Below are 20,093 nucleotides of genomic sequence, written 5' to 3' on the forward strand. Positions count from 1 at the left end.
ACAGGATGGAAAGGGGGGAAGAGGGAGCCCAGGAAAAGGACAGAGGAAAGAAGGGGGGGGGGTGAGGATCAGAGTTGATAGGAGGGATAAATGGAGGGGGCATCATCCGGGAGGGGAAGTTGATGGAAGCCACATTGGGAAAGGAGATGAAGGGTGTAGAGATGGAGGGTAGGGGGGACACAGTAGTACTTTTCATTGTGGTCTATGTATTGTTCTTAAACTGTAGACAATCTGCGAGTGTATTTACGTTTTTCCCATTTTTTGCTGCAGATCTGATGATGGTCATTATAGACCGATATTGGTAATCTTTTAACAAAAAGTTTGTGACCATAGACGTAAATTAAAGGAAACTTATTACAACCATTTGCTCAATAGTCTGTTGGTTCACATTTGGAACGCAATACATCGACGAATATGCGTGGCATGGATTCGGCAAGTCCTCTGTAGATTTCCAGAGGTGTGCAGCACCAAATATCTACGCAGATCAAGAAATTCCCCAGCGCTTCGTGGGCGCAGAGATGGTACCCAATAGCATTCCAGGCGTTTCTCACCGGGTCCAGATCAGGCGTATTTGGTGGCAAAGAAATCAACATGAGTTCACTAGCAAGCTCCTAAAATCTCTGTATCAAGATTATCGCCTTCTGACACGGACGCTTATCCTGCTGAAAAATGCCATCGCCGTTGAGGAAACCATCAAGTGTGAAGCGATGCAGCTGTTTTCCAATAATGTTCACAAAGTCCACAGCTATGGTGGTGCCTTCTATCACGCGCCCCATGGAAGCTCAGGTGAATGTCCGTAACAGAATAATACTGACCTCAACGACGTGCATCTGTGACGCAGTGCATGTTTTGAGCACCAGTTCGCCTGGATGACAGCGTATCCGGACATGAACATCGACCTGGTGCAGCAAGAAACGTGATTCATTCGACCAGGCGATGCGTTTCCACTGATCCACGCTCCAGTCTCGGTTCCGTACCCACTTTCAGTCGTAATTGATGATGGAGTTAGGTCAATATGTGAACACATTGGGGTCGACTGCTGTGAACACAATGCTCCAAAACAATCGGCATTATACCCGCTGTCACATCTGCACAGCACGGTGCCAGTCCTGCTTCGCGGAGTGGGTAAGCTCCTGACTGCTATGGTCGCGGGTTCGAATCCTGCGTCGGGGCCGGCTGGTATGGCCGAGCGGTTCTAGGCACTACAGTCTGGACCACGCGACCGCTATGGTCGCAGGTTCGAATCCAGCCTCGGGAATGGATGTGTGTGATGTACGTAGGTTAGTTAGGTTTCGGTAGTTCTAGGGGACTGATGACCTCAGAAGTTAAGTCCCAAAGTGCTCAGAGCCATTTGATTTGAACCTGCCTCGGGCATGAATGTGTGTGATGTCCTTAGACCTTGCAGGACTAGCACTCCTGGAAGAAAGGATATTGGGGAGACATGGCTTAGCCACAGCCTGGGGGATGTTTCCAGAATCAGCGCACACTCCGCTGCACAGTGAAAAATCTAGTGTTACTTCTGCAAGGTTCGCAGGAGAGCTTCTGTGAAGTATGGAAAATAAGAGACGAGGCACTGGCGGGACTAAAGGTGTGAGGACGGGGCGTGAGTCGTGCTTGGATAGCTCAGATGGTAGAGCACTTGCCTGCGAAAGCAAAGGTCCGGCACACAGTTTTAATCTGGCCGCGCGGGATTAGCCGAGCGGTCTTAGGCGCTGCAGTCATGGACTGTGCGGCTGGTCCCGGCGGAGGATCGAGTCCTCCCTCGGGCATGGGTGTATGTCTTTGTCGTTAGGATAATTTAGGTGAAGGAGTGTGTAAGCTTAGGGACTGATGACCTTAGCAGTTATGTCCAATAAGATTTCACACACATTTTTTAGTTTTAATCTGGCAGGAAGTTTCATATCAGCGCACAATGCGCTGCAGAGTGAAAATCTCATTCTGGAACCGGAGGGATCTTGATAAGATTTGAAAGTGGTGTAAATATAGGGAACTAGATTTAAATTTTCAGAAATGTAAAAGTGTGCATTTCCCAAAACGAAAAAACGTTTATCCTATGACTGATGTCAGCAGCCGTGTTGGCTGGTGTTACAAGGCCAGATCTGTCTTACACGCGCTGCTATCGAATGAAACGCGCCGGGCGTGTGTGCGGCTGCGCTACAAGCGGCGCTGTGTGGCGTTTCGGCAGGCGGTGGTGCGGCCGTCTTCAGGCGCGAGCAGCGTGCTGCTGCCGGAGGTGCTGACGCCGGCCTTCATCAACGGCCTGCTGCCGGTGTACGCGGGGTCGCGGCTGCCGCGCTCGGCGGACGAGACGGCGCGCCAGATGGGCCGCGCCGCGCTCCAGTTCCAGAAGTCCAGCGACACCACGGGCGGCTTCCTCACGCTGCACCCCTGGCTGGCGTGGCTGGCCCCCCGCCTCTCCGGATACCTCGACCACACCGAGGGCTCCGACAAGATGCGCCGCTTCCTCGAGGTGAGTGCGGCTCCTCCCGGGGCTGTTAAGCGTCCCGCAACAGATTCGCACTTCGCCCGAGGCGAAAATTAACCGTTGGCTGAAATATGCTGACATAAAACTCTCTTTTCCAGAAAAAGAGATGAAGAAATGTCATCAAACTATAGCGAGCATTCAAATCAAACCCGGTCGCTAGTGTAAAGTAACGCTAACTGAACCGTGAATTTACTTTCAAAACCTTTTCCTAAGAATTTACTTCATTTACTAGCGATTCATCAAGAACCTTTACACATTTATTCACACTATGTGAGCGTGGAAGTAGTTGCCAGTGGGTAAATGCTGAAAACAAATTCCTAAAAGCCACCCCGCCCCCCCCCCCCCCCCACGTTTTTTTTTTTTTTTTAAAGATTTAAACAGATTTAAAATTATAATCAGAAAGCACCCTATAAATATCAAGTTACAATTTATTCAGAGGCAGAAAGAACCAATTTTGACAGCACGAGCTTTCGGGCTGAGAACCTTGCCGCTCCCTTTTGACACGGCCGTAGTCACGACCGCTCACAACAACCTCTGAAAGACTACACTGGTGCAAATCTGCAACACACCATATAACTTTAAACTAAAAATTTTAACAACTCACACAAGCACAAGCACATAAACGATGCACCACGTTGGAGGGATGGAAATGGTACAAAACACTAACATTTAAAAAATTACTTGCCACCGAAAATGCAACTTGTTTTTAACGGAAAACTCTTACAGTGGAAGGGTGGCAACTTTATATACTAAAATGACCATTTAAATAAAAACCCATGAAATGCAGTCTTACATAAAATATACAATACATTACACATATACCGCCTCTTAAGATGATAGGCAAGGTAAAAACATATTTCAGGAGTTCGGCCTTTACACCTTAACCAATAAATGCGTTAACACCGAATCCGACAAACATGACAGAGGCAACTATTAACGTATGGCAGGCAGACAGACAGACACACAGACACTAACTGCCTAACAAATGCGGACGAGAGACAGACGAGCAAGCTGGGGACGAGAGACTGACCAAGAAAACAAGTAGATTTAACAAGTAAATGAAACGACATATCTTCAATCACTTAACTTCTAATAAACTGCGATTTCTGCCGAAGACCCGGCGCAGGACCCCCAGGACCCCCAACGCTCTCCCGAACCGTCCGCTGCCAGCCACTTCAACGGACGCAGGAAGGCGCGCCGATCTCCCGTCTCACGGCGTCGCAGCTCGCACCGGCCAGACCGATGTCGTGGGTTGACTCCGGTTGCTCTCGTGTCGGCCGCGAACCCACTACCCCTCGCTATACGCCGCGGCCCAATGGACTCACGTGGCAACCACACATGGGCCGACGCTCAAGGCGGACAAGTCATCTTGTGTCTCAGAGTGCGACCGACCAACCGATCGATCCAACGACAATGACCATTGCCTGAACAAACTAGAGCAGTCTGGCGGCCACATACTAGCACTCCGGACGACCGACAGACACTGACTGCCCCACACTGACCCCGCTGATCAACTGCCGAGTTCATAGCGCCCCTTAAATGTACGTGAACAGGCTACATTTCCCCCTTCCCACCAGAGGGAGACACCAAAGCTGCGACTGCTACAGCGGCGTCACCGCCAGAAACGGAGGGCGACTGCTTCACACAACGCGCTGTGGCGCGCTCTTCAAAACAGCAATTTTTACCACGGCTCAGTAACCATTTTATTAACTCAAAAAATGTAGCTATACACAGTACACATACTCAAAAATAGTTGCCAAAACTGTTGGTCCACTTATTCCATTCCGACACTAGCCGCTCGATACCATCCTACACTACTGGCCATTAAAATTTCTACACCAAGAAGAAATGCAGATGATAAACGGGTATTCATTGGACAAATGTATTATACTAGAACTGACATGTGATTACATTTTCACGCAATTTGGGTGCATAGATCCTGAGAAATCAGTACCCAGAACAACCACATCTGGCCGAATGCGAGTCCAATGTGCTAGCCACTGCGCCATCTCGCTCGGTGCCTCGGGCATGGATGTGTGTGATGTCCTTACGTTAGTTACGTTTAAGTAGATCTAAGTTCCAGGGAACTGATGACCACAGCAGTTGAGTCACATAGTGCTTAGAGCCATTTGAACCATTTGAACTTACATACAGTAAATTACAAGCTGCAAGTGTTTTCCGCGATTTGTCAGAGGCATTTGAATCTATGAAAGAAAACATACTTTTAAGTAAATTAAATGCTTGGGAATGACTGGTAATGCCACAATATGGTTCAAGCTGTACCTCACAAACAGGAAACGAAGAATGTTATTACGAGAGCCCAGTGAGTCAAGTTATCAGTCAGATTGGAGATTAATTTTATGTCATGTTTCCATAAGGCGAGGTTCAACAACCGTGAAGTATTTTATAAAATGCATTTTAATCATCAGCTGTTTATTTGTTCCATTAGTCATCTACCGGTTTCGGTTATTAATGGTCATCCAGGATGTAGGGTATAACAGGTTAGTTAAAATCATCCCATATACCCGTGATGTCTGTCTATTTGACATGAGATATGACTGCCAGTATTCTAAGACCAATTATGTCAGGTGTTTGTACAATTTCAGTGGATAAATTCCATATTATTCAACTTCAAAGAATATGGGATGCTTTTAACTAATCTGTTGTACCCTACATCCAGAATAATGGTTAAAACTCGAAACTGGGCTAATCTGGATGATGGGTAATAACGAAAACCGGTAGATGGACAAATAAACAGCTGGTAATTAAAATGCATTTCATAAAATTAATCTTATGTGTTGTCTCACGAGAGACCATCTTAGCCATTCCTTTTCTTGTGTATATTAATGATTTCTCATCAGTTATATTGCTAAGCACAGACTTCTTTTTTGCTGATGATAGAATTAATGAAATAAATGGCAATATAGTCATATTTTTGTACTTTCAACATGCAGAACAGTCAGAAATCGTGATAATCTACACTACTGGCCATTAAAATTGCTACACCACGAAGATGACGTGCTACAGACGCGAAATTTAACCGACAGCGAAAAGATGATGTGATATGCAAATGATTAGCTTCACAGAGCATTCACACAAGGTTGGCGCCGGTAGCGATACCTACAACGTGCTGACATGAGGAACGGTTCCAACCGATTTCTCACACACAAACAGCAGTTGACCGGCATTGCCTGGTGAAACGGTGTTGTAATGCCTCGTGTAAGGAGGAGAAATGCGTACCATCACGTTTCCGACTTTGATAAAGGTCGGATTGTAGCCTATCGCGATTGCGGTTTTTCGTATCGCGACATTGCTGCTCGCGTTGGTCGAGATCGAATGACTGTTAGCAGAATATGGAATCAGTGGGTTCAGGAGGGTGATACGGAACGCCGTGCTGCATCCCAACGGCCTCGTATCACTAGCAGTCGAGATGACAGGCATCTTATCCGCGTGGTTGTAACGGATCGTGCAGCCACGTCTCGATCCCTGAGTCAACAGATGGGGACGTTTGCAAGACAACAACCATCTGCACGAACAGTTCGACGACGTTTGCAGCAGCATGGACTATCAGCTCGGAGACCATGGCTGCGGTTACCCTTGACGCTGCATCACAAACAGGAGCGCATGCGATAGTGTACTCAACGACAAACCTGTGTGCGCGAATGGCAAAACGTCATTTTTTCGGATGAATCCAGGTTCTGTTTACAGCATCAGCGTGTATTCGTCATCGCCATACTGGCGTATCACCCGGCGTGCTGGTATGGGGTTACACGTCTCGGTCGCTTCTTGTTCGCATTGACGGCACTTTGAACTGTGGACGTTACATTTCAGATGTGTTACGACCCGTGGCTGTACCCTTCATTCGATCCCTGCGAAACCCTACATTTCAGCAGGATAATGCACGACCGCATGTTGCAGGTCCTGTACGGGCCTTTCTGGATACAGACAAAGTTCGACTGCTGCTCTGGCCAGCACATTCTCCAGATCACTCAACAATTGAAAACGCCTGGTCAATGGTGGCCGAGCAACTGGCTCGTCACAATACGCCAGTCTCTACTCTTGATGAACTGCGCTATCGTGTTCAAGCTGCATGGGTAGCTGTACCTGTACACGCCATCCAAGCTCTGATTCAATGCGCAGGCGTATCAAGGCCGTTATTACGGCCAGAGGTGGTTGTTCTGGGTACTGATTTCTCAGGATGTATGCACCCAAATGCGTTCTAGTATAATATTGCGTTCTAGTATAATATATTTGTCCAATGAATATCCGTTTATCATCTGCATTTCTTCTAGGTGTAGCAATTTTAATGGCCAGAAGTGTAATATACAAGAAACTATCAACCTCGATTGCGGTAATGAAACCACAGTAGAAATACTTGAAATATCTTACTCATGATATTTTATTGAAACTTTGCTTCACAATTTCCAAAAACAACTAACTTGTCCCTTACTGTTTAAAGCGGAGGTCTTCATAAGTCAACAGTATTTGCAATCAAGTGCTTTCAGTAACGTGAACAGATATTTTGAACAGAACTGTCAGGACTCAGATTTTATTTGTAGATAAATGTCAAATTATTCATACATTTTTGTAATCAATCAGAGATGCATATGAAATCTTGAATCGATATTGTGTAGTGTACTGTTCACAGTTGTATTTTTTATTCACTGTATAGTATGAAGGGATCCGTGCAATGTATATTGTTTCTGAATGAATGCATGCATGCATGCGATATTTAATCTTCTGATAGAGCCTGCTTTTATTTTACCCTTTTTCTAACTCTTGCTTATGGCAGAATTTATATGTTTCGATTTTCCGCAGCCATATATCGAGGACCACAAGAAGACCTACTCCGACGACTACATGCGAGACTTCATCGACTCCTATCTGCGCGAAATTGGGGAGCGGGAGAAAACCGGAGAACCGACAACGTTTACCAGTAAGTTCAGAACACTTTGACACCTCGCTGCTTGATGTCGTGCACGAAATATATTTCACTCCTTTTTCTCGAAAAATTTCACAGGAGTATGCAGCTTAGGACTGCCAGCTTCTACAGTAAATCAGTACTGGACACCATCGATAACTCCAAATTTTTATGCCGATGATTTGCTATTAGGGTACCGTACCACAACCGGAAAAAACGGAGCCCTTATAGAATCACAATGTTGAGCGTTTGTCTTTTCAAAGACCTTCCTCTCAGGAACGAGCAGACGGATCAAGTAGATAATTATGTCACATATTAAGGCCTACAGTGTCTTAGCGATATAAAGAAGTGAAGCATCTCAGTCAGTGCAATCAAAACATACAACCATTTATGCAACATATTTTGATACTCGCAAGCTCCTTCATCAAAACCGACAGGGTACTTCACGTTGACTTAGTATCATGAAATTTACCATGAAGCAAGGTTTCACACTACAATCAAAAGAAAAAATTCGAAATTGTTGATGTGATCTTATTAGGGCCAGCAGGCTCTCTTACATCGGACCAGGGTTTCACACAAACAGTACTTTCTTTGCGCCACAGTTACCAGTTGTTTATGTTGTTGTTGTTGTTGCTGTTGTTGTTGTCTTCAGTCCTAAGACCTGGCTTGATGCAGCTCTCTATGCTACTCTATCCTGTGCAAGCTTCTTCATCTCCCAGTACCTACTGCAACCTACATCCTTCTGAATCTGCTTAGTGTATTCATCTCTTGGTCTCCCTCTACGATTTTTACCCTCCACGCTGCCCTCCAGTACTAAATTAGTGATCCCTTGATGCCTCAGAATATGTCCTAACAAGCGATCCCTTCTTCTACTCAGGTTGTGCCACAAATATCTCTTCTCCCCAATTCCATTCAGTACCTCCTCATTATTTATGTAATCTACCCATCTAATCTTCAGCATTCTTCTGTAGCACCACATTTCGAAAGCTTCTATTCTCTTCTTGTCTAAACTATTTATCGTCCACGTTTCACTTCCATATATGGCTACACTCCATACAAATACTTCCAGAAACGACTTCTTGACAAATCTATACTCGATGTTAACAAATTACTCTTCTTCAGAAACGCTTTCCTTGCCATTGCCAGTCTACATTTTATATAATCTCTGCTTCGATCATCATCAGTTATTTTGCTCCCCAAATAGCAAAGCACATATACTACTTTAAGTGTCTCATTTCCTAATCTAATTCCCGCAGCATCACCCGATTTAATTCGACTAAATTCCATTATCCTCGTTTTGCTTTTGCAGGTGTTCATCTCATATCCTCCTTTCAAGAAATTGTCCATTCCGTTCAGCTGCTCTTCCAGGTTCTTTGCAGTCTCTGACAGAATTACAATGTCATCGGCGAACCTCAAAGCTTTATTTCTTCTCCGTGGATTTTAATTCCTACTCCGAATTTTTATTTTTTTTCCATTACTGCTTGCTCAATATACAGATTGAATAACATCGGGGAGAGGCTACAACCCTGTCGCACTCCCTTCCCAACCACTGCTTCCCTTTCATAACCCTCGACTCTTATAACTGCCATCTGGTTTCTGTCCAAATTGTAAATAGCCCTTGGTTCTCTGTGTTTGACCCCTGCCACCTTCAGAATATGAAAGAGAGTATTCCAGTCAACACTGTCAATAGTTTTCTCTAAGTCTACAAATGCTAGAAAAGTAGGTTTGTCTTCCCTTAATTTATTTTCTAAGATAAGTCGTAGGGTCAGTATTGCCTCACGTGTTCCAACATTTCTACGGAATCCAAACCGATCTTCCTCGAGGTCGGCTTCTACCAGTTTTTCCATTCGTCTGTAAAGAATTCTTGTTAGTATTTTGCAACCGCGGATTATTGAACTGATAGTTCGGTAATTTTCACACGAAAAAGATAGTCATTTTTTTATCAGTCATCTGCCTGTCCGCGCATCTGTTAAGAGCTCTTCTTATTAGGAAGAGGTAGACATATCAAGTTGAACTTGACGATGTAGGAAAGTGAAGCTTTTAAGACAGTACCATCAAAAAATATGGCAATTTATGTCATATTTTGATACTCCTAAACTCACTCTTTAAAACCTATAGGGTACTTCTCGTTGACATAGAATTATTAAATTTGACAAGAAGAAAGGTTTCAGAGTAAAAGTACAGGAAAAAATCATAAAATAGTGAATTTGTAATTATATAACACGAAAAAAATATTTTATTGTCATTTGTTACTACCCGACTTCAAACTTAAAATCGAAACATTCTCGAAAGTTTTGGAAACCTGGGACCGACATCTTGCCGTATCAGTGCCGACAACAGGCAAAAACATCAACATCCTCCATTGGTTCAAATGGCTCTCAGCACTATGGGACTCAACATCTGAGGTCATCAGTCTCCTAGAACTTAGAACTACTTAAACCTAACTAACCTAAGGACATAACACATATCCATGCCCGAGGCAGGATTCGAACCTGTGACCCTAGCGGTCGCGAGGTTCCAGACTGAATCACCTAGAACCGCTCGGCCACACCTGCCGGCCATCCTCGATTCCCAGAATGGATGGACTGTGTATAAGTTCGTACGGAACACAGACTGTCTGTGCGCGAGTCTTACTCACACCCACCTGGCCAACTTCCTATTATTGAGCGAAGGACACGCAATATGTAGTAACCAGAAAATGCATGTTAATCAATTTACTGTGAAATACTCTATTAATAGTTTTGAACGTTAGCAGTACAGAGCATGTTTAAACACTTACAAAAGATTCAAAAAGTTAAACGTAGAACACTAACATACGAGGGCGAATCAAATGAAAACCTTAAATATTTTTTTAAATATTATTTATTATGCAGAAATTGTACAAAGCTGTATCACTCCCCCACGCTCAAAGCAAGTCCTCCAGCGCTTACAAAGTGGATAAATTCCTTTAGAAAATAATTCTTTTGGTAGTCCGCACAACCACTCATAAACCGCGTGGCGTACCTCTTCATCAGAACGGAACTTCTTTCCCCCCATTGCGTCTTTGAGTGGTCCAAACATATGGAAATCACTTGGGGCAAGGTCTGGTGAGTATGGTGGATGAGGAAGACACTCAAAATGCAGGTCTGTGATTGTTGCAACTCTTGTACGGGCAGTATGGGGCCTTGTATTGTCATGTTGCAAAAGGACACCTGCTGACACCAATCCACGTCGCTTTGATTTGATTCCACGCCGCAGATGATTTTTAGGAGATCTGTGTATGATGCACTGGTGGCAGTGGTCCCTCTAGGCATGTATTGCTCCAAAATGACGGCTTTTTCGTCCCAAAAGAGAGTCAGCATAACCTTCCCTTCTGATAGTTCTGTTCCAAACTTCTTTGGTTTTCGTGATGAGGAATGACACCATTCCTTGCTTGCTCTCTTCGTTCCTAGTTGGTGGAAGTGAACCCAGGTTTCGTCCCCAGTAACGATTCATGCAAGAAAGCCATTACCTTCTCGTTCAAAGTGCCAAAGAAGTTCTTCAGAAGCATCAACACGTCGTTCTCTCATTTTAGGAGTCAGCTGCCGTGGCACCCATCTTGCAGACACTTTGTGAAACTGGAGCACATTGTGCACAATGCACAATATGATGACCCATGACTAATCTGTAAACATGCTGCAGTGTCATTCAGTGTCACTCGGCGGTTTTCCTTCACTATGGCTTCAACTGCTGCAATGTTCTGTGGAGTCACAACTCGTTGTGCCTGACCTGGACGAGGAGCATCTTCCACTGAAGTCACACCATTTGCGAACTTCCTACTCTATTCGTAGACTTGCAGCTGTGACAAACACGCATCACTGTACTGACCCTTCATTCGTCGATGAATTTCAATAGGTTTCACACCTTCACTACGCAAAAACCGAAAAACAAAACGCTGTTCTTCCCTGGTGCAAGTCGCAAGTGGGGTGGCCATCTTTATACAGATACTGCACCGGCACTATGCTGCCACCTACAGGCCATTCTGCACATTGTTTGTAGCACGCTTACCAACTTAGAGGATAACAGCGCAAAATTTCGATTTGTTATTTGCTGTGTACATAGTTCCGCGTAGTCAGCGCGTACACAACTTTCCCACTAGAGCGCGCCCCGCTAAGTACAACAGCGCAGGCGCAGCGCTCGTCCATCTCCGCACTACGAGATGGCGCTGCCATAGAGAAGGACCAAATTCTGCTTCCGCCGATCCGCGCATTAATATGTAACGCAGCCAATGAGATTGCTGCTAATTAGAACCTTTTCTCCTCGTGGATCACACTCGTGCAGTGATACATGAACGCGCGAGGTATTATATTGAGTGTGCAGACCTCCGATTAGTCAGTCTGCATTTATCTGCACCAGTCTGTACCAGTCTACATTTGTCTGTACTAGTCTACAGTCAAGTTTCAGTCTGCGCCTAACAAGATTACCACATTCCTGTACATGGCCATGAAGATAAATGTATAGACACTTTTGTCAAGTATCAGAGATATATGTGAGAATAAGATTAACGTACCAGTACCAAAGGAACTTCAGATTGTCAATTGCAAATAACATCCAGAACCAAGTTAAGTAATTTTTATGCTTTATATTATTTTAATAAATGTGTGTGAAAATTAATCAATTTATGTTTAAAGTTGGTACCGTCAATCTGCTACTCTAAGCGTGCAACTGGCGTTTCTATCGTCTGACCAAACGGCAGAAGATAAACACGCCACGATAAGACCACGAGACATTTTGCTGACACTCGCCTACTTCATTAGAGCGACAAGTCAAATAATCTGATGATGTGTGTACTGAAGGTCTTACAGTACACATTATTACAAATTTAAGGTTTTCATTTGACTCTCCCTCGTATGTTTCCATCCTGATACTAATCTCTGACTAAATCGTATTTCTTTTTCTTTAATCAACAGTTTCGACTCATTCTTAACAATAAATAAATAAATAAATATATGTAGTGACAGCTGTAATTATAGCTGCAACTTATGCATCTCGCCTCGACTGAATCGTTATTGACATATGTTAGCCATGGATATTTCTTTTCCAATTATTCTATATAAACACGTACCACTTAACTCAAAATGGTTGAAATGGCTCTGAGCACTATGGGACTTAACATCTGAGGTCATCAGTCCCCTAGAACTTAGAACTACTTAAACCTAACTAACCTAGGGACATCACACACATCCATGACCGAGGCAGGATTCGAACCTGCGACCGTAGCAGTCGCGCGGTTCCGGACTGAAACGCCTAGAACCGCTCGGCCACCGCGGCCGGCTGTCATAGTCGGCGCACGAGCAATGGGGCACAGCATCTCCGAGGTAGCGATGAAGTGGGGATTTTCCCGTACGACCATTTCACATGTGTACCGTGAATATCAGGAATTAGATGAAACATCGCATCTGCGACATCACTGCAGCCAGAAAAAGAACCATCAAGAATGGGAATGACGACGATTGAAGAGAATCGTTCAATGTGACAGAAGTGCAACCCTTCCGCAGATTGCTAGATTGCTGCAGATTTCAATACAGGGCAATCAAAAAGCGTCAACGTGCGAACCATCCAACAAAATATCATCGATATGCTATTTCGGAACCGAAGGGGCATTCGTGTATCCTAGATGGCTGCATGCACGACACAAAGCTTTAAGTCTCGCTCGGGCCCGTCAGCACCGACATTGGACTGTTGGAAACATGTTGCCTGGTCGGAGAAGTTTCGTTTCATATTGTATCGAGCAGATGGACGTGTAAGAGTATGGAGACAACTTCATGAATCCAAGGATCCAGCTTGTCAGCAGGGGACTATTCAAACTGGTGGAGGCTCTGTAATGGTGTGGGGCGTGTGCAGTTGGAGTGATATGGGACCCCTGATACGACTCTGACAGGTGGCACGTACGTAAGCATCCTGTCTGATCACGTGCATCCATTCATGTCTATTGTGCATTCCGACGGACTTGGGCAGTTCCAGCAGGACAATACGACAACCCACGCGTCGAGAATTGCTATAGAGTGGCTCCAGTAACACTCTTCTGAGTTTAAACACTTCCGCTCGCCACTAAACTTCCCAGACATTGAGCATATCTGGGATGCCTTGCAATGTGCTGTTCCGAAGAGATCTCCACCCCCTCGTACTCTTACGGGTTTATGAACAGCCCTGCAGGATTCATTGTCTCAGTTCCCTCCAGCACTACTTCAGACATTAGTCGAGTCCATACTACTTCATAGAGCGGCACTTCTGCATGCTCTTGGGGGCCATACACAATATTAGGCAGGTGTACCAGTTTCTTTGGCTCTTCAGTGTATGATGATTAAAGTAGAATGTATTACAAAGATTAGTTAAGTGATTCTAATTATGATGTTGTGATTAATTTATGTTTTTGAATAACACTAATATGTTACAGTGTACTTTAACTGTGGTTTATCCACAGAATTCCATTATCTGTGGTTTTCAAGTCCCCAGCTATCAGAGATAATCTAGACTCTACTGTATTTGGAAATAAGAAGCCTAACATTTATTTCGTCTTTCGTTTTCTAAACAAAGGGAAATGTAAATAACATCGAAAATTACAGAACGTACATGTATTGCATTCATAAGAATGTCCAGCAATGCAAATACTTCTAATTTTCGTCTTTTGAGTCGGATGTCATAGTATCTGTTGAAGGCTTATAGTGTTGTGTGTCATTAACTGATATTTATTTATAAGAATGTACTGTTGTTTGAAATGGCAACTGCAGATTATAATACAAAACGGCTAAATACGCCAAAATAAATATGGTGTCAACTGCATCGAGTCAAAGATAGAGCCAGTATGGTGTGGTAGTCTCCAGCCCTAAACAGAAGTGGCATGAATGTGCCGTTAACGTATACCCGTGTGGCGGGCTGTTGCAGTGGAGCAGCTGTCCCTGATCCTGCTGGACTTCTTCTTCCCGGCGGCTTCAGCACTGTCGGCCACCCTAACCTGGACGCTGATCTACATGGTTCACCACCCGGAGGTGCGGAAAAGGGTGCAGGAGGAGCTGGACGCAGTCGTGGGCCGCGGGAGGCTCCCCACGCTAGATGACCGTCCCAAGTGAGTGAGGTTGAGCACTTTGTATTTACGAGAGTCAACCCATAATTAAACAATTGGACATACACTTTTGATTCAAGAGATTGATCATTGCCACTGAAACACTGTACACTATGTGATCTGGACACTTGGCTGAAAGGGATTTACAAGTTCGTGGCGCCCTCCATCGGTAATGCTGGAATTCAATATGGTGCTGGCCCACCCTTGACGACAGCTTCCACTCTCGCAGAAATGCGTTCAATCAGGTGTTGGGTGGTTTCTTGGGGAATGGCAGCCCATTCTCCACGGAGTGCTGCACTGAGGAGAGGTATCGATGTCGGTCGGTGAGGCCTGGCACGAAGTCGGCGCTCCAAAACATCCCAAAGGTGTTCTACAGGATTCAGGTCAGGACTCTGTGCACGCCAGTCCATTACAGGGATGTTATTGTCTACATCTACATCTACATTGATACTCCGCAAGCCACCCAACGGTGTGTGGCGGAGGGCACTTTACGTGCCACTGTCATTACCTCCCTTTCCTGTTCCAGTCGCGTATGGTTCGCGGGAAGAACGACTGTCTGAAAGCCTCCGTGCGCGCTCTAATCTCTCTAATTTTACATTCGTGATCTCCTCGGGAAGTATAAGTAGGGGGAAGCAATATATTCGATACCTCATCCAGAAACGCACCCTCTCGAAACCTGGCGAGCAAGCTACACCGCGATGCAGAGCGCCTCTCTTGCAGAGTCTGCCACTTGAGTTTATTAAACATCTCCGTAACGCTATCACGGTTACCAAATAACCCAGTGACGAAACGCGCCGCTCTTCTTTGGATCTTCTCTATCTCCTCCGTCAACCCGACCTGGTACGGATCCCACACTGATGAGCAATACTCTAGTATAGGTCGAACGAGTGTTTTGTAAGCCACCTCCTTTGTTGATGGACTACATTTTCTAAGCACTCTCCCAATGAATCTCAACCTGGTACCCGCCTTACCAACAATTAATTTTATATGATCATTCCACTTCAAATCGTTCCGTACGCATACTCCCAGATATTTTACAGAAGCAACTGCTACCAGTGTTTGCTCCGCTATCATATAATCATACAATAAAGGATCCTTCTTTCTATGTATTCGCAATACATTACATTTGTGTATGTTAAGGGTCAGTTGCCACTCCCTGCACAAAGTGCCTATCCGCTGCAGATCTTCCTGTATTTCGCTACAATTTTCTAATGCAGCAACTTCTCTGTATACTACAGCATCATCCGCGAAAAGCCGCATGGAACTTCCGACACTATCTACTAAGTCATTTATATATATTGTGAAATGCAACGGTCCCATAACACTCCCCTGTGGCACGCCAGAGGTTACTTTAACGTCTGTAGACGTCTCTCCATTGATAACAACATGCTGTGTTCTGTTTGCTAAAAACTCTTCAATCCAGCCACACAGCCGGTCTGATATTCCGTAGGCTCTTACTTTGTTTATCAGGCGACAGTGCGGAACTGTATCGAACGCCTTCCGGAAGTCAAGAAAAATAGCATCTACCTGGGAGCCTGTATCTAATATTTTCTGGGTCTCATGAACAAATAAGGCGAGTTGGGTCTCACACGATCGCTGTTTCCGGAATCCATGTTGATTCCTACATAGTAGATTCTGGGTTTCCAGAAATGACATGATACGCGAGCAAAAAACATGTTCTAAAATTCTACAAGAGATCGACGTAAGAGATATAGGTCTATAGTTTTGCGCATCTGCTCGACGACCCTTCTTGAAGACTGGGACTATCTGTGCTCTTTTCCACTCATTTGGAACCCTCCGTTCCTCTAGAGACTTGCGGTACACGGCTGTTAGAAGGGGGGCAAGTTCTTTCGCGTACTCTGTGTAGAATCGAATTGGTATCCCGTCAGGTCCAGTGGACTTTCCTCTATTGAGTGATTCCAGTTGCTTTTCTATTCCTTGGACACTTATTTCGATGTCAGCCATTTTTTCGTTTGTGCGAGGATTTAGAGAAGGAACTGCAGTGCGGTCTTCCTCTGTGAAACAGCTTTGGAAAAAGGTGTTTAGTATTTCAGCTTTACGCGTGTCATCCTCTGTTTCAATGTCATCATCATCCCGTAGTGTCTGGATATGCTGTTTCGAGCCACTTACTGATTTAACGTAAGACCAGAACTTCCTAGGATTTTCTGTCAAGTCGGTACATAGAATTTTACTTTCGAATTCAATGAACGCTTCACGCATAGCCCTCCTTACGCTAACTTTGACATCGATTAGCTTCTGTTTGTCTGAGAGGTTTTGGCTGCGTTTAAACTTGGAGTGGAGCTCTCTTTGCTTTCGCAGTAGTTTCCTAACTTTGTTGTTGTACCACGGTGGGTTTTTCCCGTCCCTCACAGTTTTACTCGGCACGTACCTGTCTAAAACGCATTTTACGATTGCCTTGAACTTTTTCCATAAACACTCAACATTGTCAGTGTCGGAACAGAAATTTTCGTTTTGATCTGTTAGGTAGTCTGAAATCTGCCTTCTATTACTCTTGCTAAACAGATAAACCTTCCTACCTTTTTTTATAGTCCTATTAACTTCCATATTCAGGGATGCTGCAACGGCCTTATGATCACTGATTCCCTGTTCTGTACATACAGATTCGAAAAGTTCGGGTCTGTTTGTTATCAGTAGGTCCAATATGTTGTCTCCACGAGTCGGTTCTCTGTTTAATTGCTCGAGGTAATTTTCGGATAGTGCACTCAGTATAATGTCACTCGATGCTCTGTCCCTACCACCCGTCCTAAACATCTGAGTGTCCCAGTCTATATCTGGTAAATTGAAGTCTCCACCTAAGACTATAACATGCTGAGAAAATTTATGTGAAATGTATTCCAAATTTTCTCTCAGTTGTTCTGCCACTAACGCTGCTGAGTCGGGAGGTCGGTAAAAGGAGCCAATTATTAACCTAGTTCGGTTGTTTAGTGTAACCTCCACCCATAATAATTCACAGGAACTATCCACTTCTACTTCACTACAGGATAAACTACTACTAACAGCGATGAACACTCCACCACCGGTTGCATGCAATCTATCCTTTCTAAACACCGTCTGTACCTTTGTAAAAATTTCGGCAGAATTTATCTCTGGCTTAAGCCAGCTTTCTGTACCTATAACGATTTCAGCTTCGGTGCTTTCTATCAGCGCTTGAAGTTCCGGTACTTTACCAACGCAGCTTCGACAGTTGACAATTACAATACCGATTGCTGCTTGGTCCCCGCATGTCCTGACTTTGCCCCGCACCCGTTGAGGCTGTTGCCCTTTCTGTACTTGCCCAAGGCCATCTAACCTAAAAAACCGCCCAGCCCACGCCACACAACCCCTGCTACCCGTGTAGCCGCTTGTTGCGTGTAGTGGACTCCTGACCTATCCAGCGGAACCCGAAACCCCACCACCCTATGGCGCAAGTCGAGGAATCTGCAGCCCACACGGTCGCAGAACCGTCTCAGCCTCTGATTCAGACCCTCCACTCGGCTCTGTACCAAAGGTCCGCAGTCAGTCCTGTCGACGATGCTGCAGATGGTGAGCTCTGCTTTCATCCCGCTAGCGAGACTGGCAGTCTTCACCAAATCAGATAGCCGCCGAAAGCCAGAGAGGATTTCCTCCGATCCATAGCGACACACATCATTGGTGCCGACATGAGCGACCACCTGCAGATGGGTACACCCTGTACCCTTCATGGCATCCGGAAGGACCCTTTCCACATCTGGAATGACTCCCCCCGGTATGCACACGGAGTGCACATTGGTTTTCTTCCCCTTTCTTGCTGCCATTTCCCTAAGGGGCCCCATTACGCGCCTGACGTTGGAGCTCCCAACTACCAGTAAGCCCACCCTCTGCGACTGCCCGGATCTTGCAGACTGAGGGGCAACCTCTGGAACAGGACAAGCAGCCATGTCAGGCCGAAGATCAGTATCAGCCTGAGACAGAGCCTGAAACCGGTTCGTCAGACAAACTGGAGAGGCTTTCCGTTCAGCCCTCCGGAATGTCTTTCGCCCCCTGCCACACCTTGAAACGACCTCCCACTCTACCACAGGTGAGGGATCAGCCTCAATGCGGGCAGTATCCCGGGCAACCACAGTCGTAGTCCGATCAGGGGATGCGTGGGACGAGCTGGCCGTCCCCGACAAACCCCCATCCCGACCCCCACAGTGATGCCCATTGGCAACAGCCTCAAGCTGTGTGACCGAAGCCAACACTGCCTGAAGCTGGGAGCGAAGGGATGCCAACTCAGCCTGCATCCGAACACAGCAGTTGCAGTCCCTATCCATGCTAAAAACTGTTTTGCAAAGAACGTCTGAACGAATCTACAGAGAGCACAAACAAATCGACAAAATTTACACGGTTATTAAAATACAAGATTGCCTAGTAAATGTAGTAATGCTGCTACTTGCGCACTGCTGACACTGCTCGGCGGCGGAAGGAGACTAAGCGAAATTACACTATTCAGGTACTAAAACACGATGCTACACTCTCAAATACTATAATACGCCCGAAATTTATGAATTAAACAATGCAAGTACCAAAAACACGCAAAGAAATTAAGAATTAAACTATGTAACAAATGAGTGAGCTAGGGGTATACGACTTGCTGCTGCAGCTGCTTATCCAACGGCGGCAGGGAGCACACTGACTGCGACCAACCGACACTGGCCGTTCAAAACAAAACAGTAGACAAACGACTACGCGAATTTACACTATTCAGGTACTAAAACGCGATGCTACAACTCTCAAATACTATAATACGCCCGAAATTTATGAATTAAACAATGCAAGTACCAAAAACACGCAAAGAAATTAAGAATTAAACTATGTAACAAATGAGTGAGCTAGGGGTATACGACTTGCTGCTGCAGCTGCTTATCCAACGGCGGCAGGGAGCACACTGACTGCGACCAACCGACACTGGCCGTTCAAAACAAAACAGTAGACAAACGACTACGCGAATTTACACTATTCAGGTACTAAAACGCGATGCTACAACTCTCAAATACTATAATACGCCCGAAATTTATGAATTAAACAATGCAAGTACCAAAAACACGCAAAGAAATTAAGAATTAAACTATGTAACAAATGAGTGAGCTAGGGGTATACGACTTGCTGCTGCAGCTGCTTATCCAACGGCGGCAGGGAGCACACTGTAACCACTCCGCCACAGGCCGTGCATTATGAACAGGTGCTCCATCGTGTTGAAAGATGCAATCGCCAACCCCGAATTCTCTTCAGTGGGAAGCAAGAATGTGCTTAAAACATCAACGTAGGCCTGAGCTGTGATCGTGCCACTCGAAACAACAAGGGGTGGAAGCCCCCTCCATCAAAAACACGACCACACCATAATACCACCGCCTCCGAATTTTACTGCTGGTACTACACACGCTGGCAGGTGACGTTCACCTGACATTCGCCGTACCCACACCCTGCCATCGGATCGCCACATTGTGTACCGTGATCCGTCACTCCACACAACGTTTTTTCCACTGTTCAGTCGTCCAATGTTTACGCTCCTCACACCATGCGTGGCGTCGTTTGGCGTTTACTGGCGTGATGTGTGGTCCATGAGCAGCCGCTCGACCATGAAATAT

General features: G+C 45.3%; 1 protein-coding gene across 1 annotated transcript in view; it reads left to right on the forward strand.

Moving 5' to 3' along the window:
- The window catches only part of LOC124718787 (probable cytochrome P450 304a1), a 104,463-nt gene that overhangs the window by 68,589 nt on the left and 15,781 nt on the right, over nt 1–20,093 (forward strand). Inside the window, exons 4-6 of the mRNA XM_047244395.1 lie at nt 2,186–2,470; nt 7,304–7,421; nt 14,310–14,490. Coding sequence (XP_047100351.1) covers nt 2,186–2,470; nt 7,304–7,421; nt 14,310–14,490 — 584 coding nt within the window. The remainder of the gene's footprint in view (nt 1–2,185; nt 2,471–7,303; nt 7,422–14,309; nt 14,491–20,093) is intronic.

Source organism: Schistocerca piceifrons, chromosome 10 (genome assembly GCF_021461385.2).
Source record: "Schistocerca piceifrons isolate TAMUIC-IGC-003096 chromosome 10, iqSchPice1.1, whole genome shotgun sequence".
Lineage (NCBI taxonomy): Eukaryota > Metazoa > Arthropoda > Insecta > Orthoptera > Acrididae > Schistocerca > Schistocerca piceifrons.